The sequence below is a fragment of the Canis aureus genome, chromosome 1, assembly GCF_053574225.1.
Source record: "Canis aureus isolate CA01 chromosome 1, VMU_Caureus_v.1.0, whole genome shotgun sequence".
Lineage (NCBI taxonomy): Eukaryota > Metazoa > Chordata > Mammalia > Carnivora > Canidae > Canis > Canis aureus.
This window is the reverse complement of record NC_135611.1, coordinates 109442623-109467596: the sequence shown is the minus strand read 5'-3', so window position 1 is coordinate 109467596 and position 24974 is coordinate 109442623. Positions and strand designations below refer to the sequence as shown.

At 46.8% G+C, this 24974-nt stretch overlaps 2 protein-coding genes across 12 annotated transcripts in view; one reads left to right on the top strand and one right to left on the bottom strand.

Annotated features, from left to right (window-relative positions):
• ZC3H4 (zinc finger CCCH-type containing 4) overlaps positions 1–16410 on the bottom strand; it is a 47006-nt gene extending 30596 nt beyond the window's left edge. The window contains exons 1-2 of one of the 8 annotated variants that reach the window (XM_077847400.1): positions 16323–16410; positions 15057–15222 (exon numbers count right to left, since the gene is read on the bottom strand). In XM_077847400.1, the coding sequence (XP_077703526.1) occupies positions 15057–15217 (161 nt within the window). In that variant the 5' untranslated portion in view covers positions 15218–15222; positions 16323–16410. The other 7 variants (XM_077847411.1, XM_077847431.1, XM_077847426.1 and 4 more) reach the window with 7 other exon arrangements.
• The window catches only part of SAE1 (SUMO1 activating enzyme subunit 1), a 108601-nt gene continuing 86785 nt past the window's right edge, over positions 3159–24974 (top strand). Inside the window, exons 1-3 of one of the 4 annotated variants that reach the window (XM_077847469.1) lie at positions 3159–3317; positions 12159–12309; positions 20741–20812. The gene's annotated coding sequence lies outside the window, so the exon portion shown is untranslated. Of the gene's footprint in view, positions 3334–12158; positions 12310–20740; positions 20813–24974 lie in introns of all 4 variants that reach the window. The other 3 variants (XM_077847488.1, XM_077847480.1, XM_077847503.1) reach the window with 3 other exon arrangements.

Genomic DNA, 24974 nt, shown 5'->3' with positions numbered 1-24974 from the left:
GGCCACCATCCCTGTCCTGCTGCCCCATGCCATCCTGTCTGAAAGAGCCAGCCATTCTACATCTAATACCTGGGGGCAACTCCAAAGCCTTAACCGTCAGCAAGAATGATTCCAGAAGAAAGCATTTTCATTCCAAAGGATTTCCCAAAGCAGGGGTGGACAGCATTCAAATCCACCCTACAGAGATGTTCAGCCAAAGAGGAATTCTCTGCATTATCTTATTAACACCTTCAGGATATCTGGGCTCAGCAAGAATCTACCATGCAGGGATGCCTGGGTGGCTCATTGGTTGAATGTCTGCCTTATGGCTCAGGTCGTGATCCTGGGATCAAGTCCTGCATCAGGCTCCCCCCGCAGGGAGCCTCTTTCTCTTGCCCCTATCCTATGCCTATGACTCTATGAATAAATAAAATCTTTAAAAAAAAGAAAAGAAAAAAGAATCTACCAAGCAACTTTTTTACAGAACAGGTCATGAATACTTAGGAACTTTGTTTCCTGAGGGATCTGGAAGAAACTGACAAACAGAAACAAATAGCTGGTGACTGATGAAGGGGAACAGGAGACCAGAGAGGACACAGATGGTGACACCCTAGTGACCACTGTGCATTCTCAGTGTTACCTGGCTGTGCAGTACTCTCAAACTTCTCAGAGCCCTAGGCTAACCTCTGGTCACCTGGGGGCGGGGGGGGGGGGGGAGGAGTGCCCCTCTGCCCACACAGGAAGTTCCCAGCTAAGTGTCCTGCACAAATACAGGGTCTATTTTCCTTGGGGGGCGGGGGAAACAACAAGAAAACCAAGCCACCTGGGACAGGGGCAGAAATCCTGGGGACCACTGACACGCCAGCACAAAAGCAGTCTTGCAATCGGCAGCTGGGCTTCAGTGGTGTCACTTCACAGACTGCCAGCAAAACCCACGTCAGAGTGGGATTAAATACCGAGGAAGCACGCCTAATAGACTGTGACATAATCCCTCAAGAAAAGTGGGGGAAGCCCCATTGTGCTAATCATTTCAATCCAGACCTGCCAAGCCCTCTTGAGACCAGCACGCAAGAGAAAACCTGCAGCGTCAGCCAGAGCAGGCAAGATCTTACTCCCAGAGCCTGGACTGGCAACATCCCAGGATGGCTGCACTGGGGTCGGCCTGCCAGAGCCATTAGGGACGGGAAACCAACCAAGCTGGGGGACGGCCTTGGAACTGGCCCCCGGGAGGGAATGGGCAGAGGCCAATGACTTGCAGAGGGTCAAATCTGTCTTGTGCCTCCTAGACTCAGCTTCCAGGGCACTGAAATTTCCATTCACAGAACTGGCGACACCCAACTCCTCCTCTCAGGTCAAAGAATAGATCTGGATGCCCCTTCTATGGGCTGCCTATTTGGCCACTCTGCAGGGCACAGGAGAATGCTGAATTCATCACACACCAGGGGCTTGGCAGACACAGCACTCGGCAAAGAAATCTCATGATTCCAAAGTAGGCTAGCCCCACCCACCAGCCTACAGATTTGGGTGTGTGGCTTCTTCCTGCAGGCCACGTTAACAGCCAGCTCTGCTGCTTCCTAACTGTGCTCTTGGGTTACCTTAGCCTTGGTTTTCTCATCTGTGAAATGGGATCACTGTAGCACCCATGAGGGTTGTTATGGTTAAATGAGATAATAAGGATAAAGCCTTTGACAGGAGGAAAGCATCAAGAACCAGATAAAAAGCAGCTACTGGTTTTAAGAACCAATTACCAGGGATCCCTGGGTGGCGCAGCGGTTTGGCGCCTGCCTTTGGCCCAGGGCGCGATCCTGGAGACCCAGGATCGAATCCCGCATCAGGCTCCCGGTGCATGGAGCCTGCTTCTCCCTCTGCCTATGTCTTTGCCTCTCTCTCTCTGTGACTATCATAAATAATTAAAAAAAAAAAAAAAAAAGAACCAATTACCACCAGCATGCCCCTGCATGGATAAGCCTAAACTGGCCCAGATGCTTAATGGAATGCATTTTCTCTATGGAGAAGCTATGGCCAACTCCCCTTGGGGGCCACAGCTAACTGCTGGTCAACTTAGTTCCTAGCTTCACTTGGCCCTAACTGTGCATGCACCGACCTCTCCCCACAAATCCTGCTGCTGAAACTGACAAACCAACATCTCCCCTTCCTCAGCTCTAACTTAGGTGGTAAAAGAAAGTAATCGAGGGATCCCTGGGTGGCGCAGCGGTTTAGCGCCTGCCTTTGGCCCAGGGCGTGATCCTGGAGACCCGGGATCGAATCCCACGTCGGGCTCCCGGTGCATGGAGCCTGCTTCTCCCTCTGCCTGTGTCTCTGCCTCTCTCTCTCTCTCTCTGTGTGACTATCATAAATAAACAAAAATTAAAAAAAAAAAAAAGAAAGTAATCGAGTCACTGACCAGGAAGGAAAAGCACAGGGAGTGCTGTACCCCAGGAAGAATGGACAAAGGCCACTTAAAAAAATGAAGCTTCCCAACATGGAAATTCTCCAGACAAGAGATCTGGATGGAAGCTGAAAGGGGCCCTGGGTTTGTGGATCAATCTGGTTTACAAAAAAAGGGGGGGGGAGGCGCAAAATAAAAAAGGGAGAGAGAGAAGAGAGAGAAAAAAAAGAGGGAAACTCATGGGAGCAGTGGCTGTTACCTGAAGATCATGAGAGCCCTTGACAAGAGGCGGCTAGGTTAATGTGAAGGTCAGGGTTATGATCATTAACTGCCCAAGCGCTCAACAAATTGCCTGGGTAGGCTCTGAATGACCCATTAACTAGGGACAAAATTACAAATATTACAAAGAGGCTCTGCCTCTTCAAATGTTTAAAGACAGGCCTAAACACAGAAGTCCCCAAATCCGACCCAGTGGGGCAGTTGTCTACTAAGACGAAAGGCACAGAGCCTTTCCCTCCACTGAGGTAGAGCAGCCCCAGGGGGTGGGGAGGAACCTCACTGAGGGATTTTCAGAGGCAGGAAATTCTTGAAATAAGCCTCTGGGTCTTGCACATGTTTTTCAATGTCCTTACTACCTAGGTTCATCGACCAGAAATCAAGAGCAAATGAGCTCTGTGTCTCCTTTCCCTCAACATTCTCAGGTAGGGGCACAAGACAGTGACATCACACCATTTCCATGGTAACATGACCATGTCACAGACACATCCCCATCTGAGCAGCTAAGCATAAACCAACCAGGGAAGAAGGGAAGCCCAGAGACCACCAGTACCCTGAACCCCTCACTTCAACGTGAGCATAAGAGCCTGCCCGGTGCTGGGACCCGGACATGGACACACCTACTGCCAGAAGACAGTATGAGCCGTAACGGAGAAATCTGAACCTGGACTGGGTATTTCAGATATGAAGTAACTACTGTTAGTTTTGTTAAGACAGAATCATAACTTTGTGGTTCTATTTTTTAAAAATACTTTTAAGCTAGAAACATGTACTGAAGAGTTTGCAGGGGAGATAAAGTGAAATCTAGGATCTGCTTTTAAAATATGCAAGGCTGGGATCCCTGGGTGGGGCAGTGGTTTGGCGCCTGCCTTTAGCCCAGGGCGCGATCCTGGAGACCCAGGATCGAATCCCACGTCAGGCTCCCGGTGCATGGGGCCTGCTTCTCCCTCTGCCTATGTCTCTGCCTCTCTCTCTCTCTCTCTCTGTGACTATCATAAATAAAAATTAAAAAAAAAAAAAAGATTTAAAATATGCAAGGCAAAAAATAAAATAAAATAAATAAAATATAAAATAAAATAAAATAAAATAAAATAAAATAAAATAAAATAAAATAAAATAAAATAAAATAAAATAAGCAAGGCAGATGGGGGATGTAGGGAGATGACCCAAAATTGGCAAAATGGACATAACTGTTCCAACTGGGTAGATGATGGCTTCTCTCCTCTGCTGAAAATGCTAGAAAATTTCCATTAAATTTGACAGTAAGTAAGAAAGAAAGAAAAAAAACAGAAGAAAGAAAGGCAGGCAGGCAGGCCAGCCTGAGTGGGGACAACCTCAGCAAAGTAGACAGCTAGAGTCTGGGGTCGGGAGTGGGATAGGGCAAGGTTCAATCACCTCATCAAGTCCTTACCTCTCCGCCCTGATTTCTTCAATGACAAAACCTGCCTGGAAACCTCAGGGTCATATATACAAAAGCAGAAGACAGTATTCATGATAAACATTCTGGGGACACCTGGGTGGCTCAGTGGTTGGGTGTCTGCCTTCAGCCTAGGGCGTGATCCTGGAGTCCCGGGATAGAGTGCCACATCGGGCTCCCTGCATGGAACCTGCTTCTCTTTCTGCCTATGTCTCTGCCTATCTCTGTGTCTCTCATGAATAAATAAATAAAATCTTAAAAAAAAAAAAAAAAGATAAGTATTCTGTATTAGCAACCTCCGTGCCAGGTACCATACTACTAATGAGTTCACTTCTGCTTGTCTCACACTGAAGCACAGTAACAAATCTACATTGGTCCTGGATCCTTGGCCGCCTGTCTTATGGACAGGCTGAGAAAAGAGAAGAAATCTGCCTATAGGGGTACCTGGGTGGCTCAGTAGTTGAGCATCTACTTTTGGCTCAGGTTATGATCCCAGGGTCCTGCGATTAAGTCCAACCAGGCTCCTTGAGCATGCTTCTCCCTCTGCCTATGTCTCTGCCTCTCTCATAGGAAAGGAAAAGAAAAAGGAAAAGGAAAGGAAAAAGGAAGGAAAGGAAAGGAAAGGAAAGGAAAGGAAAGGAAAGGAAAGGAAAGGAAAGGAGAAAGCAAAGAGAAAAGGAAAGGAAAGGAGAAAGGAAAGAGGAAAAGAAAGGAATGGAAAGGAAAACTGCCTTATAGGGTCACAGCAGGAAGAAGCAAAAGTGAAACAAGTCCTGGACACTCTGACTCCAGGCCCAACTCTTAACCTCTACCCTTGAGATATTTAGAAATTATCTGGAAGAGAATAATTAACTCAACAGGCCAAAAAACAAAATGCCTGCCCTGAAATTTGTAACTGGGCTGGCAAAAATAAAATAGAGGCACAGAAAGCAAACTAAATGCAATATCTCAAGAAAGGCTAAAGTGAGGTATTAACACATTGGGTGAGGTCCTTAATACTCTTGTGCCCTGGGTTTCAACTGTGAAGTGAAGACAGCAACAGAACCTCTGGGAGGGATGGAATTCACAGGGGAAGGATTTCCTGAGACCATGTAAATCAAGAGCTTAGCACTACGCTGGCCCAGAATAAGCCCTTAGGAGGAGAAATGAACTTCATGCAAAGACACAAGGCCAATACAGTTCTTCTAACACTGAATAAAGGGAACTGAGACGTTCAAAACTCTGACCAAACATCTTTGGATAGTTCAAGGAATAAGAGAGGCACACAAAGGTCCAAGGAATCCTAGCGAAAACCCAAGTAAAGAGTCTTCTCCCCAGACAGAAAACAATGGGAATCCCAAGGAAGGAAATTCCAAAGCTGTCCAATACCAGAAAGAACACTCTATCCCAAAGTATGTGGCATCCACACTGGGGTTTGTCCAAGCACACAAACCTCTTAGGCAGGGCAATTCTACAGAGCTTCAAACAGATTGAGAAGAAACCTGGCCTGCTAGAGGAGTCTCATGGAGTCAAGGGTCATTTCATTTGCATGAATGGCTCTTCTTCCACTCCCGCTCACTTTGAATTTTTTTTTTTTTAATTTTTTATTTATTTATGATAGTCACAGAGAGAGAGAGAGGCAGAGACATAGGCAGAGGGAGAAGCAGGCTCCATGCACCGGGAGCCCGATGTGGGATTCGATCCCGGGTCTCCAGGATCGCGCCCTGGGTCAAAGGCAGGCGCCAAACCGCTGCGCCACCCAGGGATCCCACTCCCGCTCACTTTGAACACAGCCCCTGTTCTGGATAAAGGCATCTATCTCTCTGATCCAAGTTCCTCCTGTCAGATGAACCTCTGAAACTGGTTTCTCAGCAACAGAGAGTTTCTTTTAACCACCTTCTCATGCCAACCATGCTTCAGACTGCTTACAGCTGGAGAGATACTGATTCTCATCCAGGGAGGGCTGATTTCTATTATTCCAGAAAGAAAAATCAAATCCCTGAACTTGTGAACCAAGAACCTTCCTTGTAACTTTTCCTGAACACATCAGTTTGGTTCCGCTCAATGTACATTCGACTAAAAGTATTGATATTTTCAACTTGAAAGAAACTGGGCCTTGGATTACTAAGATTGCTTGTTCATATATCGCTAAAGAATTTTAGGAGAGGGATGCCTGGGTGGCTCAGTGGTTGAGCGTCTACCTTCAGATCAGGGCATGATCCTGGAGTCACAGGATTGGGTCCCACATTGGGCTCCCTGCATGGAGCCTGCTTCTCTCTCTGCCTAGGTCTCCGCCTCTCTGTGTGTCTCCCATGAATAAATAAAATCTTTATTTTTAAAAAGATTTTTATTTATTTATTCATGAAAGACAGAGAGAAAGGCAGAGACGTAGGCAGAGGGAGAAGCAGGCTCCAGGCAGGGAGCCTGATATGGGACTTGATCCTGAGACCGTGGATCACGCTGAGCCAGAGGCAGGTGCTCAACCGCTGAGCCACCCAGGCGTCCCAATAAATAAAATATTAAAAAAAAGAAAAAAGGGGATCCCTGGGTGGCGCAGCGGTTTGGCGCCTGCCTTTGGCCCAGGGCGTGATCCTGGAGACCCGGGATCGAATCCCACATTGGGCTCCCAGTGCATGGAGCCTGCTTCTCCCTCTGCCTCTGTCTCTGCCTCTCTCTGTGACTATCATAAAAAAAAAAAAATAAATAAATAAATAAAAATAAAAATAAAAAAAAGAAAAAAGAAAAAGAAAAGGAAAGAAAAAGAATTTTAGGAGAACCGTAATTTTCTGTATGCAACTCTTCGTTAACTTCTAGTCAATTGTGGGCTCCTGGAGGGCACATTAGAAGATGGGAGTGACCGGACTTTCCGAGGGCCCAGCAAAGGGCCAGGCTCAGACTGTCTGGGTGCTCGGGATATATTCCACACAAACCCAGCATCAACATCAGCTCTGCACACCTTCTTTGTCAGTGGCATCAATATAGACACCGGACCATTTCCCAGGCAGTACCCTGGATTACTTAAAACTCCAAGAAGGTGATTGAGGGGTTTGTCTTTAACTGAAAACTCATTCACCGAATGCTTATCGAGGCCCTCCTGAGAGGCCAGAGAAGGACAAAAGCCTGAATGTGATTGATGCATCAACCAAAGTCAAAGTAAAGTGGCCACCAATTGGCACTCCCAGGGAGGCGGCCCATTTCCATTGCCAGTAAGCTATGGTCCTGAGACTGCTCTGCTGTGCCACGAAATGACAAGGCCTAGAATCCCAAGGAAACCTAAGCCTTGAAGTCTGTTAGGAAAACGAGGAGGAAAAAAAAAAAAAAAAAAAGGAAAACGAGGAGGGCTATAACCAGTCACCTGCAATGCACATTTAGCCAAGTGACACATCTGGCCCCAGTTCTCTGGGGTCGGGCCTCAACAGGGATGTGTTAGCTGGGATCGGCTTCCACACTAGCTTTAAAAAGTCTCCAGTTACTTCTAATAAATGAAAATCCCTTCAGTTAAAGGTTCAAATGCCCAGGCTTGGGCCTCTACATGCACTGGAAGGAGAACAACATGGGGCTGACAGAGCCGCACCAGGTCATGGAGAGGCAGCACACCTCCACTCTTTCTGAGGCCTACTTTTTCTTCCTTAAAGTAATCTACACCCAACATGGAACTCAAACTCACCACTCCGAGATCAAGAGATGCATGCTCTACTAACAGGGCCAGCCAGGCACCTTCAGGACCAACTTTAAAGGGAATACCTATCTTCCCTCCCATGCTCTCCCACCACCTCTGCCACAATAAAAATCATGGCAGCTGCTGTGCAGGTAGTAGGCATATCATACCAATGTGGAGGCCAGCAACTTCTTTAAAAGGCCAAAAAGTAAATACTGTGGGCTTTGCAGGCCATACAGTTTCTGTCTCAACTACTCAACCCTATTGTTCAGCATAAAAGCAGCCACAGATCATATAAATTAATGGGCATGGCTTTGTTCCAATAAAACTTTACTTAGGGGGAAAAAACAGATGGGTAGGCTTTAATCAGAGAGCTACAGATTGCCCACCCACCCTATCAGCAGTGGTTTTTTTTTTTTCTTTTTTAAAAGATTTTTATTTATTTATGAGAGACAGAAAAGAGAGAGAGAGAGGCAGAGACCCAGGCAGAGGGAGAAGCAGGCTCTATGCACGGAGCCCAACGTGGGACTTGATCCCTGGTCTCCAGGATTATGCCCTGGGCCAAAGGCAGTGCTAAACCGTTGAGCTGCCCAGGCTGCCCATCCAGCAGTGGCTTTTAAACTTTGACCTTGACATCTCCTCCTCTACATTCCTCTCAAACAAGTTTTATTAAGCGGCTTTAAAACTCCACTATACTCTGCTTCTTCTATCCTCTCTCCTTTCCTTGTTTTTCAAATGCAGGAGACAAATCAATAAACAGGACTTCATATCCTACTAATGGCTGAACACTGCAGTTTGAAAACAGCGTCTCCAGGACAGCATACAGGTATAGAGCTTAGGTCTGGGTACAGACTGCCCGGGTTTTAACTCTGCCTCCAAACCCACTAGGCTCTGTGACCTTGGACAAGTGACTTCATTTCTGTTTCAAATTCTCAGTGTAGGGGCGCCTAGACTCACTAAAGTGTCTGCCTTCCCCTCAGGACAGGATCCCAGTACCCAGGGATAGAGCACAAAGTCAGGCTCCCTGCTCAGTGGGGAGCCTGACTCTCCCTCTGCCCTCCCCCCACCATGTTCTCAGCATGCTCTGTGTTCTCTAATAAACATCTTAAATAAAAAAACCAAAATTTTCAGCATTGGGCTGGGGTGCTATCACATGAGAAGCACTCAGAAGGTCCCTGGCAGGTAATCTCTCCCCTTCAGACTATCACACTTTTGGAAGATTAGCAGTCACTGATTGCTAGTCACACAGGATTGCCCTGACTCCCCCATCTACACTGTCCACTGTTAGCCATGATCTCTCTACCAGAAGAGGACCAACCCTGGCTTAGAGGGAACAAACGGAATCCATGCTGTACTAACCTTTATGCTTCTGGAATTTATGGTTTCTGGGGTCACTCGGCAGGGACAACAGGGATGAGGGAACCAGGTGCTCAGCTAATGATGGATCTGCCTGTGATCCAGCCACTCAGTCTAACCTTGCAGTTCATTTTTAAGACACCAGTGCTGCAGTAGCAGCAGCAACCCGTGACCATGGCCAGAAGCTGCAGATGTCAGACATGGGAAGGAAATCTAAGGCCTGCTACAGAAAGAAACAATCTTTGCCCAAATCTAAATAAAGTCCTCAAGAGAAAAGAGCTCCTTGCACACTCTGAAAACTTTTCTGCTCCAAGAAAAGCACGGGACAAGCCTGGCTGCTGAATGGAAAAAAAAAAAACAACCCTTAACTGACTCAGCCAAATTCTCAAGGGTAGGAAAATCTTGGGAGTTGGAACAGGCCTCGCTTATTTCCCAAGACTCTGGAGAAGGGATGTGAAGGGCTTGCTTACAGTGATGTGACCAGTCAGCAATGGGTTAGGTGCCACAGCCCTGCTTTCTCAGTTCTCAGGAGGCCTACCATGGTTGTAGTAAGACTCAGATCCTAATTGCCAAAGATGTACACAGGAAAGTCATCAGCAAAAGCTCAAGACGCCATGACTGTTTCAGCATCTGTAATAAGGATGTTGAGCAAGCAAGCCATGCCTCAAGATGGCTTCCACTGAGTTTCCACCTAGATCTCCCTGCAATTAAATAAGCTGACCAGAAACCTCTAAGAGGTGAAAGATAAATTGACTTCCCTCAAAAACACAGATGTTATGCTTGCTTCTGCTTACATACCAGACTATAAATTCTATTTAGAATTGTTCTCTAGTAGGGACAGTAAGGAGATAAAGAAACCAAGCTTTGCTGAATGCCAGGCACTGTGTGGGTGTCCTGCATATGCCCACTTGACCGCAATGACCCTGAGAAACGGGCATTATCTTCAGTGCCCACTGCAGGGAGGGCCAGGCCTAAACACAATCTTATCTGTCTCCAAAGGCCACACTGTTCGTTCCTATCCTGTTGCCACCTCCGACGTTCAGAAGATGTCACCACTCGCCTTACAAATAGGGATCTGAGTCACCAATTCACAGATACAAATTCACAAAGGGGGGAGAAAAACAAGAAAGATTCTCTACCCTGAGCAATTTGGCCAAGAGAACCAAACTATGCTCCCAGCAAATATCTGGTATTGGAATAAAATGCAACTAAGTTTACACCAACCAAGGGGCCATCATTTTGTCATCAACTGATCAAGTCAGAAATGTAAAAACTGCCCACATAATCTCCTGTTATTACTAAGAAACCCTGTGCAATGTTTTCAGGACTGCCATCTCCAGTAACTATCAAAAGTAAAATATTTGCGCAGCAAAGACAAGGTTGATAAATATGGAAAGCCAAATCCCTGAAAATCTATAATCTGGCTCACTGCACACAGCCAGTTTTACCTCGGACTTAACCAAATGAACTTTATAGGCCCACCCAAACAGGCAGCTTTTCCACTCTTTCAATTAGATTTTAATTATGAAACCAGCCTCAAATAATTAATTCTGACAAGACTCTCACCACTGATGAGCAGACCACTCCTACCGATGCTTGAATCAACTTCTTAAAAGCCAACTATCAGAAACCCTAGAAAACAGCCTTTCTTCTATTGTATCAGGAGCTGTGTGGTAAAAGTACAGGCAAGCACTCTGCTCACTTTGAAACGCGGCATTCACTTACTGTTTGCTCTGAATTACTCTGTCACTCAACTTCCTACCCTGGGTCAAAACCCATCGCTTCGGTACTAGACAATTTTGTCCACAGGGACCAAAAGCAGGTTCTCTGGAATATGGTTCGACCTAGAGCTATCCACAGAAGACTGAAAAGAATTAGTGATTTTCACCATACAGGCATTTGCCATAACTGAACCTGGCTTATATGAGATGGTTCTAGGGACTTAACCACAAAAACGTAGCAGAGAAAAGCAAATAAGGCCATCCCTAAGACTTCCATTCCTCCAGGGCTGGGAAAAGATCTAAGAGAAAGGAGCGGAGGTGGAGACATTGTTAGAGGATAAATTACTAAACCAGCTCAATATGAAATTGTCTACATTCAACTGGATGGAAACAAACTGAGTAAACCATTCATCTCTACTTTGCCAGGTAGGTAACACCTGGGAAAGCCTTCATCTCCACAGATGCCTAACAGTTCCCCCTTGGGATCAGCCTTCCTGGCTAAGGAAAAGCCACAGAAGACTAGCTGTACTTAAAATCCTGGGTTGTCAAGAACCAAAAACTTAACCTTCCAAGCAAACTGAAACCCAATCTGGGAGATAGGACAGTCTGTGAATTAGAAAGCCTTGCTGGGGGAATCCAAACTTTCTTTGGAAGAAAAAATTTGAGGAGAGCAAAAAGTAAAGAGGTTTGAGGACCAGAATATCTAGATTTTCATGGTCACAATTCGTTAGTATTTCTACTGGGATATCTTTATTTGCTTTCCGATTAAACCTCTCCCCAGAGAATGTAACAATTTTTAAAGATCTCCAGTGTCTAAGAGGTGCTATTAAATCAGGGATTCTGAGCGACACCCTTTTTCTTTCTTTCTTTTTTTTTTTTTGCAACATCCATTAATTTGAATTTTAACTAGTACTGGTACATCAGTTTGGGGGGAAAAAAAAGGCAGTACTGTGACATTCCAAAAACAAAGACTATCGAAATACAGTTTGACCTAATTACTGGGGCTTCTTGGTTTTCATAGAGGAGAGTCCTTTGAGAACAAAAAACAATATACCCTTGTGTTGCTATGCCTGAGTATTTTTTAAACATTTGGGGAAATACTTCTAAGTTCAATGAATGACTGATAAAATTTTCACTTACAAAAGAAATCCCATTTCCTTCACATTTCATTTTCAAGTCAAGTTAAACAAGCATCCTTCAACAACTTGGTTGCCCTCAAAACTTGGAAGGTTCACCTGTTAACATCCAGTTTCTCACTTGGCTCCTGGAGGAGGAATTTTACCAAGGAGGGACAACTTCAAATGCAATTCGTTTTCGGCTGACCCTGGCACTGGATGGTGTGTTCAGTTTGTGCTTCAAACATTTTTCTTTTCTTTTTTGCAGGATACTGTACTGTGTGGACACGTCTTCCTCTCACAACTGATTTTACAGACCTAAGATCACCACTTCACATTAGTGGAGCTGTGAGCATATGGAGAGAAAAGAGTAAGACCAGTGGCCCACTAAATTGCAGCTTAAGGTTCCTCAACCCAACGTGAGTGAACTTTTGTTTTTCTCCTAAGAACGAAAAAAAAAAAATGGAAACAGGATCTTTCAGAGGGGAAAATGGGGCTGTGTGTTATAAAGTTTTTGCTACCAAAGTACATTAGGGACCAAAAGTGGGGAAGATGGAAAATGGAACTTCAACGTGTTTTGTCTTTTAACGAAGAACTTATGCTTGTAAAACACATCAGAAGTACTTGTTTGGTTCTGCAAGTCATTTCTGTTGCTGTTTTTATCTTGTATGTGTGGGGAGGGGGGTGCAGGGGGCTGGAGGAAGTGTTCTCTCCACCATGACTGGGCGTGTTTGCATCAACTTTTCACGGTCAGGCATGTGCTTTCGAACAAAGGAACAGTGGAGACAGGGAGAGGAGATTGGGGCTTGACACGCTTTACAGATTCGGTGCTTAAACAGTACTTTACAAATGACTTGCTCAATTTAAACGTCCATCACCATAAGAGACATTGGGAGTAAAAGGAACAAATTGGATCTACTTGAACCACAATCTTTTTTTGGGAGGGGGGGGTAGTAGTAGGGGTGGAGGGAGGGGAGAACCTTAACTCGAATGCAAGTATCATAAACCGAATTCAGTTAACCTTGTCTCCTACCAAATGGATCTGAAGTATCCACTTTCTTCAAAGATGAAGGCTGGAGACAAAGCAATGGACTGAAACGGAGATAGGGAAACCAAGGGCTTGAAAACCTACGGGTCTTTTACATAAGTTTTTGTCATGTTACAGTAACGCTTTTTTTTTCCTTTGAGAAAACTGTGTACGACAAATTAAAAAAACTAAAGATAGAAAGGATGTGCAAGTCTAAAAGGGCTCAACTGGGTTAGAATCCTGATTCGAACATATAAATTCACTCAAGCATCACTTTGGTCTTTAAAGGCAGGAGGAAGGCAGGCAGGAAAAGGGACAAAAAGAGGGAGATAATTGAATTACTCAATAAAAGAGGCTACTTACCATCCCAACCCATTGTAAGACATACACTTCTGACATAAGAGAACTCCTTAGAGGTCGAATAAAGCGTGTAAGCACCTTTGAGTAATGCACCTGCCCCCAAGAGGGGGCCCGGAAACCCAACGTGGGCTTAGCGCACAGACCTTTGCTAATCTGTTTATTTCCTTGAACTGGAGGCAGGCTGCGATGGGCTGCGATTCCCAGGACGATACATTTAATTAGAACAAAACAGAAAACCAAAAAAAAAAAAAAAAAAAAATTTTTTTGTAAAAGCTCACCAAACTGCTGCACTTGTGTCTCTGAATGTGGGTGGCATTTCTTTTAAAAGGCAAAGTATGGTCTGTGAAGGAGAAAGGGAAAAGGGGAGGTGGAAGTGGGGAGAAGGGGCCATGGTGCCTGGCAAGGAGGCCCTAGCTAAGACCCCTGATCTAGGAGAGGGTCCTCAAGCGGCTCCCCAGCCCGGGCTGCTGTGGGGCAGCCATCTATCTGTCCAGCGAGATCGCTTCCCCTCCCCACCCCCACTCCTCCTAAGGCTGCCTTTCCTGCCGGCTGAAAACCTTCCATTTCCAAACCCAGTCTCTAGATACCTCTTCCTCTGCCCCACCGGGAAAGGGAGGGTAAACCCTGCACCCAACCCTCTGCTGGAGCAGGGCAAACGAGGGCCCTGAAACGCGCCAGGCTGGCCCTTTTATCACCCTCCAGAGAAGGGCGTGGGGCGAACCCATTTCGCACTTTATAAAGAGGAAGGGATGGGGGGCGCTCCCTTTCACCCCTGCCAAAACACTAAAAAAAAAAACCCTCATTTTCTCTCCCGGAAGGGATGGCGCCCCATTTTAGCCCCAAAGAGGAGGGAACCCATGAGAAAGAAGAGACCAACTTCCTCTCCCCTCCAAGTCAGGGAAACCAAAACTCACCCCCCCCCCTCCAAAAACGCATCATCTACCTACGAAAATCTAGAGAACCCTTGCCTTTAAGGAAAAATACGGGGAAGGGGCTTCTCCCCAAAAGGAGGCAGGGATTTCCATCAAAGGAGCTAGAGATCCGCACCCCCCCACCACCACCAATTTTGCCCTCTAGGGAATAACTAGGAACCACCTCCCGCCAAAAAAAAAAAAAGTGCGAGTGCCCCCACCCTAAGGACCCCCCCCACTAAAAGGATGAAAAAAGGACTAAACGAAACCCCACTTTCTGCCTAAGAAAACTAGGGTACCTCTCCAAGTAGGGCAGGGCACACCTCCCCCAAGAGAAAGGATACTGCCAGGGACTGGGAGACCCCCAACTCCAAACCCCTAAGAGCGGGGATACTCCTCGAGATCCCCACCACCACCAAAAGGGTCCGGGAGCCCCTCCCCCATCCCCTTCCCCGAAGCCAGGCGACGGGCAGGCGGGCCCATGGCTGCCAGCTCCGGGCGCTGGGGCAGCCAGGACCCCCGTGGGCCTCCGCAGCGCCCCCCCCCAGCGCCCCCTCCCCAGGGCGGGCGGGCGGGCGCGGGGGTCCGGGGGCGCCTCCTCACCTTCCCCTCAGCATGGCGCCCAAAAAAGACAGAGCGAGAGCGAGGGAGAGCGGGCGAGCGCCGCGAGGGGGGGGAAACGCATGAGGCCAGGAGAGAAAGCAAGCGAGAAAGAGCGAGCGAGCGAGAGACACCCACCGACCCCGCCCTTCCTCCTCCTCCTCCTCCTCCTCCGCGGCCCGGCCCAACATGGCGGCCGCCCCCCTTCCTCCTCCTCCTCCTCTTCCTCCCCCCGGGGACGCTGCCCCGGCCGGGCCGGGGGCCTGACCTGTCGTCAGGGAGCGGGAGGCGGTGGTGGAGGAGGTGCGGGGCGGCCGGGCAGGCGTCGGGGGAACACGGAGGAGGCGAAGGCGTTGATGGCGGCGGCGGCGATGGCGGCTGCGGCGACTCTGATGGTGGCGGCGGGGGGGTCCCGGGCGCGGCCTCCATAGTTCCTTTGGGGGGGAGGGGATGTTAATGCACGAAAAAGGACTGCTTGGGCGTGGCGGGAGGGGCACACTTCAGCTCTGAGGGCTCCTGATAGGAATGGGTATATATTTTTTCGGTTTCGGAATCACCTCTGCGCCGACCTCCGCGTAGGCCGCGCGGCCTAGGCCTCGGCGGGCCGCTCGCCGCCTTTCTCCGCAGCCCGCCTCTGGGGTCACTCGCTCACGGGCGCGGGGCCCTCATCGGGGCGAGAGCCCCCACACACACCTCCCCCGCGGGCCCACAGGCGGGGGACCCGGGGGACACGGACACTGGTGGGTGGTTGGGTGTAATTAGCGCGGGCCGCGCGCGATGGAGCAAGCGAGGGGAGAGGGGAGAAGAGGAGAGCGAGCGAGGGGGTTAAAAAAAAGGATTTTAAGGAGAGAGGAAACGGGCCGCGGAGACGGGCCGACTGTCTGTCTGTCTGCCCGCCCTCGGTGCCCCGGCTGCTCGGCCCCCGCCGCAGTCTGAAATTCACACAAAATGGCGGCTCGGCCCAGAGGAGCCGGGAGGCTGAGGCGGGAGGAAGGGCGAGGTGGGAGGGGGAACTGGGAGGAGGAGGCGGAGGCGGCGTCACGTGGAGAGGGGCACCGGCCCGCTCCCGAAGGGCGGCGGAAAGACCCGAAGGGAGAGAGTGAGGCCGAAGCAAGGCGGAAAGAGCCGAAAGCGCCTGAGCGGGAGACGGGGGGGAGCGGAAAGAGCCGAAGGTAGCAGCGTGGGTGTGGCTAAAGGATAGATGGAAAGCCGCGGGAGCCGGAGATAGCCGAAGCGGACCAGGACGGAGTTGGGGGGAGAAAAACAAGGAACTGAGGCGATCCGGAAGGAGCCGAAGGCGGCATCCGAGGTGGACGGCAGGAGGCGGAATTAGCCGAAAGAGGGATTTAGACGGAAAAGGCCGAAGGGCGGGGCTCGAAAGGCGATTTACAGAGTAAAAGAGTGGGAAATTCGGCCGAGAGCAAGCGGGAAGAACCGAAAATTGCCAGCTGGAGGGAAGGCGGGAAGAGCTGAAAGTTTTAGGTGGGAGAATGGGAGGGAAGGAATTCGGGCTACGAAGAGAAAAAAAAATAACCGAAAGCTGGAGGCCGGGTGCCGAGAGTTGTAGGTTTCCGGAGTAGGGGAGGATGGAGCCGAGACGGCCCGGAGCTGACGTCATTAGAGACCTCGGTCGGTGACGTCACCTAGGGCGGTGCGAGAGAGGCGGGCCTTGGTACTGCCTCCGGGAAGTTTCAGAACTTGGAGCGTGGTACCGGGAAGTTTCGCAATAAGTGCTTCGGGAGGGAGCGATCGACCTGGTTCAAACGGTGTGCAAGCGTAAAGCTGGACTAAGACCCTCACAGCTGTACTAAGAGGAACTACTACTCCCATTTAGCTGAATCCTGGGGTTTAATGTCATCCTTTTTTTTTTGTTTTTAATTTTTATTTATGATAGTCACAGAGAGAGAGAGAGGCGGAGACACAGGCAGGCTCCATGCACGGGAAGCCTGACGTGGGACTCAATCCCGGGTCTCCAGGATCGCGCCCTGGGCCAAAGGCAGGCGCCAAACCGCTGCGCCACCCAGGGATCCCCCTAATACTGGGGTTTAAATAATTGTCTTAAGATCATAGTGTTAGGGCAGCCCTGGTGGTTCAGCGGTTTAGCGCCGCCTTCAGCCCAGGGTGTGGTCTTGGAGACTAGGGGATCGAGTCCCACGTCGGGCTCCTGGCATGAAGCCTGTTTCTCCCTCTGCCTGTGTCTGTCTGTGCCTCTCTCTCTGTGTCTTGCATGAATAAATAAATAGGATTTTTAAAAAAATCATAGTATTAGCCATAAAGAGAGCCTAAAAAATTTTAATCAGTGGCGAAGCTATCCGTTGTCTCCTGCAAAAATTCGTTCAGTCCTGTTTATACCCAAGGATCTTTGTTCAGTGCTTTTATGAGCTCCTTGTACAGTGCCAAGCTGTGTGATGAGCGAGGGGAACAGTTTCTAGCTTCCTGGAGCTTAAAAACTGATAATGCCCCGGAGTGGTGGGGGAGGGGAGACTGGCAGTTTAAAGGGAGCCTTTATTACCTGGAGGGGAGGGCGCGCCCAGGGCAGGGTTATTTAAGTTGAGATAGGAAGAAGAAGAGAAAGTTCCAGACGGAAGAAATAGCTTATTTCAGACCTGGCCAAGAAAAGGACCATTTAGGTTCCAGGAACAGAAAACAAAACAAAACAACAAAACCCTCATGTGGTGTGAAATAAATTTGCAGGTGAAAGCACCAAATCTCTTCCTAGTATATTAAACCTACCTAAATAAAAAAATATGTCCCAAACCTGGTCTGGGACATAAGCTTTTTCTTAAGTGTAACTTACAACTGGGGATCCCTGGGTGGCTTAAAGGTTTAGCGCCTGCCTTCCGCCCAGGGCGTGATCCCGGAGTCCCAGGATCGAGTCCCAGGATCCAGTCCACATTGGGCTCCCAGATGGAGCCTGCTTCTCCTGCTTGTGTCTCTACCTCTCTCTCTCTGTCTCTCATGAGCAAATAAATAAAATCTTTAAAAAAAAAAAAAAAGTTATTTACAACCTCCTTCAGTGAAATAATTAGCTTCCTGATAAAAAATATTCAAGTTGGTTTCTAATGAATTTTGATGGTATGAAATTTGTTCTGGGAAACTAGAGGTCCACCCACTTGACAGGTGACTGCCTGCCTGTCAAGAGTCATACTTTTCAATCTTTTCTTTCTTCTGTATCTTGTCTCTCATCTCATGATAGTTAGCCATTCTCTTCTCCCATGAAATGTCCTTACCAAGAATATTTTCTTTTTAAGATTTTACTTATTTATTCATGAGAGACACAAAGAGAGAAGCAGAGACACAGGCAGAGGGAGAAGCAGGCTCCTCGCAGGGAGCCTGATACGGGACTATATCCCCCAACCCAGGATCACGCCCTGAGCAGAAGGCAGATGCTCAACCACTGAGCCACCCAGGCGTTCCCCAAAAAATGTTTCTAATTCACCCACAAGAGACCTTTTTTTCCCTTGCATGCATGATTGTAATAAGATGTTGGCACATGCTTTTAACTAAACTGTCCAAAAGTTTTAACACGAGACGAGCAGAGCTATAAGAATGAAAAAGAAAGTACAGCAAATCATCTTTCCCCTTCCCTGCCTTGATTTCTGAACCCCATATATTCTAGTTATGGATGAAACAACACTGGTTGAGACCTTAGACCACATTGAAGAAAGGACCCTGTACTTTCAAGCTGTGGTCTCCAGCTGGCACCATCTCTGAAGCTTCCGCAGGCCATTCCAGAATTCTGGAAGAGGGCCAACTGCTTTTAATTAATGAAGAAAATGAGAACATAAGCAAATCCCATGAGGCAAGATTTCTCCATGCCTTTTCAGTGTTCTACCAGAACGCTAAAATTGTCTATTAAGCCCTTCTGACATTCTAGATGTTACTTTAACTTCCTACCTAATTGATTAAAGTCTAGACTCTGAAAAGTTATGGGGGATTCTCAAGTTTCAAATGGTTTTTGTCTGGCAGGAAAGACAACCCTGAATGCTATTAATCAGTTTTGTATCAAACTTTCCAATCCAATTTCTACATTCTTTTTTTCTTAAAGATTTTATTTATTTATTCATGATAGAGAGAGAGAAAGAGAGAGAGAGGCAGAGACACAAGCAGAGGGAGAAGCAGGCTCCATGCCAGGAGCCCAACGTGGGACTCCATCCCAGGACTCCAGGACGGCGCCCTGGGCCAAAGGCAGGCGCTAAATCGCTGAGCCACCCAGGGATCCCCCCCCCCCCGCCGCCTTTTTTAGATTTTATTTATTTATTCATGAGAAACACAGAAAAAGGCAGAGACATAGAGAAGCCCACAGGGAGCCCAATGCGGGACTCGATCCCCTGACCCAAGCCGAAGGCAGATGCTCAACCACTGAGCCACCTAGGTGTTCCTCTGCATTTCCTTTTTTTTTTTTTTAAGGTTTATTTATTTTTTTTAAAGATTTTTTATTACTTATTCATGAGAGACACAGAGAGAAAGAGATGCATAGACACAGGCAGAGGAAGAAGCAGGCTCCATCCCAGGTCTCCAGGATCACACTCCAGGCTGCAGGCGGTGCTAAACCACTGTGCCACTGGGGCTGCCCGTAAGGTTTATTTATTTGAGACAAAGAGCACATATTTATTTGAGACAAAGAGCACATGCATGCACACTGGCACAGGAGTAAGGGGAGGGGCAGAGGGAGAGGGAGTGAGAGAATCTCAAGCTGACTCCCTGGTGAGTGCAGAGCCCAACCCAAGGCAGAGCTCAAGGCTCAATCTCAGGATCTCACATCTCAGGACCCTGAGATAATGATCCGAGCCCAAAGCAAGAGTTGAACACTCAACCAACTGAGCCACCCAGGTGCCCCTCCTGCATTGGTTTTTACATTGTCTATACTTACTCATTTCTCATCTCCAACTCAAACCAGCTTTATTTTACTGTTGGTTCCCTCCTTAATGATTTAAGTCCGTTCATATATTTTAATACCCTTTGTAACAAACTGGTAATCTAGTAGGTAAACTGTTTTCCTGAGTTCTGTGAGCCACTCTGGCAAATTAATGGAACCAGAGGGAGAGGTTGTGGGAACCTCTGATTTACAGCCAATCAGAAGTGCTTCCAATTTGAGGCTGAAGCTAGGGGTGGGCAGTCTTATGTGAACAATCTCTTAACCTGTGGGATCTCCTGCTAACTCCAGGTACATAGTATCAGAACAGAATTGAAGTGTGGAACTTTGGTATCCCGCAGCTGCAGAACTGTTTGGTGTGGGAAAACCTCCAAGCATCTGGTGACCACAGTACAAAAGTATAGAGTATTAGAGTAGAGGAGAAACGCATTATGTCCCTTAAAACCATTTTGGAAGGGGCACCTGGCTGGCTCAGTCAGAAAAGCATGACTCTTGATCTCAGTGTCATGAGTTCAGGGCCCCATATAGGGTGTAGGGATTACTTAAAAATACAATCTTGGGCAGCCCGGATGGCTCAGTGGTTTGGTGCCGCCTTCAGCCCAGGGCCTGATCCTAGAGACCCTGGAGTCCCATGTTGGGCTCCCTGCATGGAGCCTGCTTCTCACCATGTTGGGCTCCCTGCATGGGGCCTGCTTCTCCCTCTGCCTGTGTCTCTGCCTCTCTGTGTGTGTCTCTCATGAATAAATAAATAAAAATCTTAAAGAAAAATACAATCTTAAAAGAAAAAAAAAAACACTTGCAAAAATGGCTTGGCAGTATCAACTACAGCTGAAAATAAGCCTGCTCTATGATTTAACAATTCTACACAAAAGTATATATTCAACAAATGTGTACTAAAAGGTATGAATGAGAATGTTCACAGCAGCACTAGTCAAAAAAATAGTCCCTAATTGGAAACTCTTTATTTATTTATTTATTTGTTTGTTTATTTTGGAAACTCTTTAAATGCCCATCAATAGTAGAACAGATAAGTAAACTGTAGTATAGTTCCCACTTTTTTTTTTTTTTTTTTTTAGTTCCCACTTTTGAGAACTCCTGGATTGCTGAATTAGAAGACCCAAACGACAGTCTTTTACAATACATCTTGGGTAATACATCTAAAGAAACTTCTCTTGCATGGGGTCTAGGAGCCTTAGAGCTTTCTTGGCTGCTGAGTGAGAGCAGGTCTCCCATTGTGATACAAGTTGCCTCCAAATTTCCAAGAGATTAACTAAACAATGTAGCTGTGTGTGTGTGTGTGTGTGTGTGTGTGTTGATGGGGATGGGGCAGAGAAGGTTTGCAAGTTTTAGCAACCTGCCCTTTATTTTAGGAAAGAAAATACCTCCCCCCCAACTCCAAAATTCTTCCTATGGACCTGCAAAATGTCTCTAGGCTTGGCATATCTTTGTATTTTTCTGAGATGGAACCTTCTGTGATGCCCCTAAGTCTTATTAATGCTTCCCTGGTACCTATTTCTACTCTGGGAACATCATTCTGGCAAAGGATTTTATTTGTCTAGTTATAGCGTGTTGTTTGCACTGTGAATGAGGGGAGCTTTATAAAGAAGTTATTATTACACCATGTGGAAGAAACACCATAAGCTAGGAATCCTGGGTGGCTTAGAGGTTGGGTGTGTGTTTTTGGCTCAGAGCATGATCCCAGAGTCTGGGATTGGGTCCTGCATCGGGCTTTTTGCAGGGAGCCCGCTTCTCCTTCCTATGTCTCTGTCTCTCTCTCTCTCATGAATAAATAAATACAAAATTTTTAAAAAGAGACGCCAGAAGCTGCCTCCAGCCTCTGGAAATAACTAGGTAAGAAAGGTGGAGACCACTGATCAAACAGAGACATGGTGGTATATGGGATCTTGCTAACTGCAAACCCAATAGCTATTTCCTCTTTCTTCCTTGCTAATCCTACCCTGGATTTATTGGAAAATCGGAGGAGGTAACCAAGTCCAGGCTAAATCCTTGGTCCACTTGGTTCTCTAGGAAATGATGTCCCCCCCCCCCCAGAGGACATTTGAGAAATTACTGCAGGGATTTTGTGTTTTGGGGTCATCATCTGGTTCGCCAGTGAACAGTATTGCTCCCTTGAGGGCATTTTGGAAGTTTGCAGGGATTTTTTTTTTTTGGACAACATAATACTGGGGGGTTGTTGTTGGCACTAGAGGGCAGCCCGGGCTCAGCAATTTAGCGCCGCCTTCAGCCCAGGGCTTAATCCTGGACACCCAGGATCAAGTCCTGAGTTGGGCTCCCTGCATGGAGCCTGCTTCTCCCTCTGCCTGTGCCTCAGCCTCTCTCTGTATCTCTCATGAATAAATAAATAAAATCTTAAAATAAAAAAATAATTTTTAAATAATGGAAAGAACTGCTTATATTATGTTAAATCGTAATGCTGAACTTTTCCAGTTTGGAAATTGTGTGCATAGCAAAGTCATGGCAGACCGGGAATTCATAAGATGTATACCCCCACTTTTGGGGTAATGAAAAAAAATTTTTTTTAAGATTTTATTTATTTATGAGAGACACATGCAGAGGGAGGAGAAGCAGGCTCCATGCAAGGAGCCCAATGCGAGACTTGATCCCAAGACCCTGAGATCATGACATGAGCTGAAGGCAGGTGCTTAACCATCTGAGCCACCCAGGTACTGCCTTTTTTGAAGACTTTATTTCTTGATAGGCTTTAGGAAAGTATAAGGGGAGAATGAGAAAAGGGACCCTTTTAGATGTTTAATGAGTCTAGAAGTGCAGGAGAAAATAATGTATAGAGCAGTTTGCTTGATTTTCAGGGCGTTTTTTTTGTTTGTTTGTTTGTTTTCTCACAAAGTGATCATTTTACAAAAGTTACTGCATACTCACAGATAATGGATCAGGTCACTCCCTAACCAATTAGAAATGACTACTTGCCATGGATCTTCAGGGTCATTTCAAGGTCAATATATTAACTAATAAATCATTTAATGCTAAGGATCAGTTTTAGCCCTTCAAAATAGTTTGACTTTAAAAAAAAAAAAACAAACAAAATAGTTTGACTTTGACTCGCCTTATTTTTATTTCCATGATGCATGTACTTTTCACTTTAATAATATAAGACAACTCAGCCAAAGTGTTTATTTCCAAAGGCTTATCCCACAGACACTTGATATAACCGTCTGGTGCATGGTTATTCCAGACTTCCAAATATCTTTCCTTCACAAAGAGGTTATTTGAGCCTGTCATTGGCATTTTTCCCTGGGATCAGGAAGTAGAACAGCATAGTTCAAGAGTTGGGGATTCAGAACACTGAAATGAGAGTTTTAAAAAAAAATTATTGTGGAAAATTCAAACATATACAAAAATAGAGGAAAAAAGTAAAATGAATCCTCATGTACCTATCACTCAACCTCAAGAATTATAAACTCAGCCAGGGGTGCCTGGGTGGTTCAGTGGGTTAACCATACGACTCTTGATTTTGGCTCAGGTGATGATCTCAGGGTTGTGGTATTGAGCTCTGCATCAGGGATCAAGCCCCCCTCCAGCTCCCAAGCTCAGTGGAGAGTCTGCTCCAGATTCTCTTTTCCTCTGGTCCTATCACCATTCCCCTGTGCGTGCACACCTTCTCTATTTTTTTTCACACCTTCTCTATTAAAGAAAATATTTAAAAAGTAAAAATATGCTCAGTAAGTTCCTTACTCCTACTCACTGACCATCCCCCTACCCTGCTAGTTTAGCTTTTTTTTTTTTAAGTTTATTTATGTATTTTTAAAGATTTTATTTATTTATTCATGAGAGACCGGAAAGAAGAGAGAGGCAGAGACACAGAGGGAGAAGCAGGCTCCCTCCATGCAGGGAGCCTGATGTGGGACTCAATCCCAGGTCCCCATGATCACACCCTGGGCTGAAGGTGGTGCTAAGTTTATTTATTTTTAAGTAATCTCTACACCCAACAAGGGGCTGGAACTCACAACCCAGAGATCAAGAGTGAAGCCCCTTACTGACTGAGCCAGCCAGGTGCCTACTTCTGTCTTTTTTTTTTTTTTTTTAATTTATGACAGTCACAGAGAGAGAGAGAGGCAGAGACACAGGCAGAGGGAGAAGCAGGCTCCATGCACCGGGAGCCCGACGTTGGATTGGATCCCGGGTCTCCAGGATCGCGCCCTGGGCCAAAGGCAGGCGCCAAACCGCTGCGCCACCCAGGGATCCCCTTTTTTTTTTTTTTTTTTTTTAAGATTTTATTTATTTACTCATGAGAAACAGAGAGGCAGAGACACAGGCAGAGGGAGAAACAGGCTTCATGCAGGGAGCCTGATGTGGGTGGAACTCGATCCCGGGACTCCAGGATCAGGCCCTGGGCTGAAGGCAGCACTAAAACGCTGAGCCACCCGGGCTGCCCTCCTGTCTGTTTTTAAGTGTTTTTTAAGTAAGCCCTATGCCCAACGTGGGGCTTGAATTCAAGGTTCCGAGATCAAGAATCACATATCCCACTGACTGAGCCAGCCAGGCACTCCTAATTGATGTCTTTTAAACAACCCTAAGAATTCTTTGGTTCTAACAGGAAGGGGAGGAAAAGAATTGAAACTGGAATAAAAACACCACACAGATCTGTGTTCCAGGGTTCTCCACCCTGACTGCATTTTAGAATTATCTGGGGAGCATTTTGTAAAAATCCCAGTGTTTCAGCTCCAGCCCAGACCAATTAATCAGTCTCTGAAGGTGGGGCCTGGGCACTATATTTGCTGAAAAGTTCCCCAGATAATCCTAATGTGCAGGTGGGACTGAGAATCACTGCTTTGGTTAACAGTGAGCAGTCACCTGGGTGGAGGTAATTATATAATTCTGAAACCCAGGGGCCTGATCTATTGAATACATGCTCTCCACCCCTTTTAAGCAACAAAGTCTCGGTTTAGGCAGCTGTTCTGATTAGCTGTTGCTTAAAAACAAACTGCCCCATGGGTGTATATACATATATATATATACACAATCCCATTGTCTCAACAGGGTCTCAACGAGATATTTGTACACCCATATTTATAGCAACATTATTCACACAGTCTTGAAAGGTTAAAAGCAACCCAAATGTCTACTGAATAGGGACGCCCGGGTGGCTCTGTGGTTAAGCGTCTGCCTTTGGTTCAGGGCATGATCCTGGAGTCCCCGGATCGAGTCCCGCATCAGGCTCCCTGCACGGGGCCTGCTTCTCTCTGCCTGTGTCTCTGCCTCTCTCTCTGTGTGTGTCTCATGAATAAATAAATAAAATCTTAAAAAAAAAAAAGTCTACTGAATGGATGGATG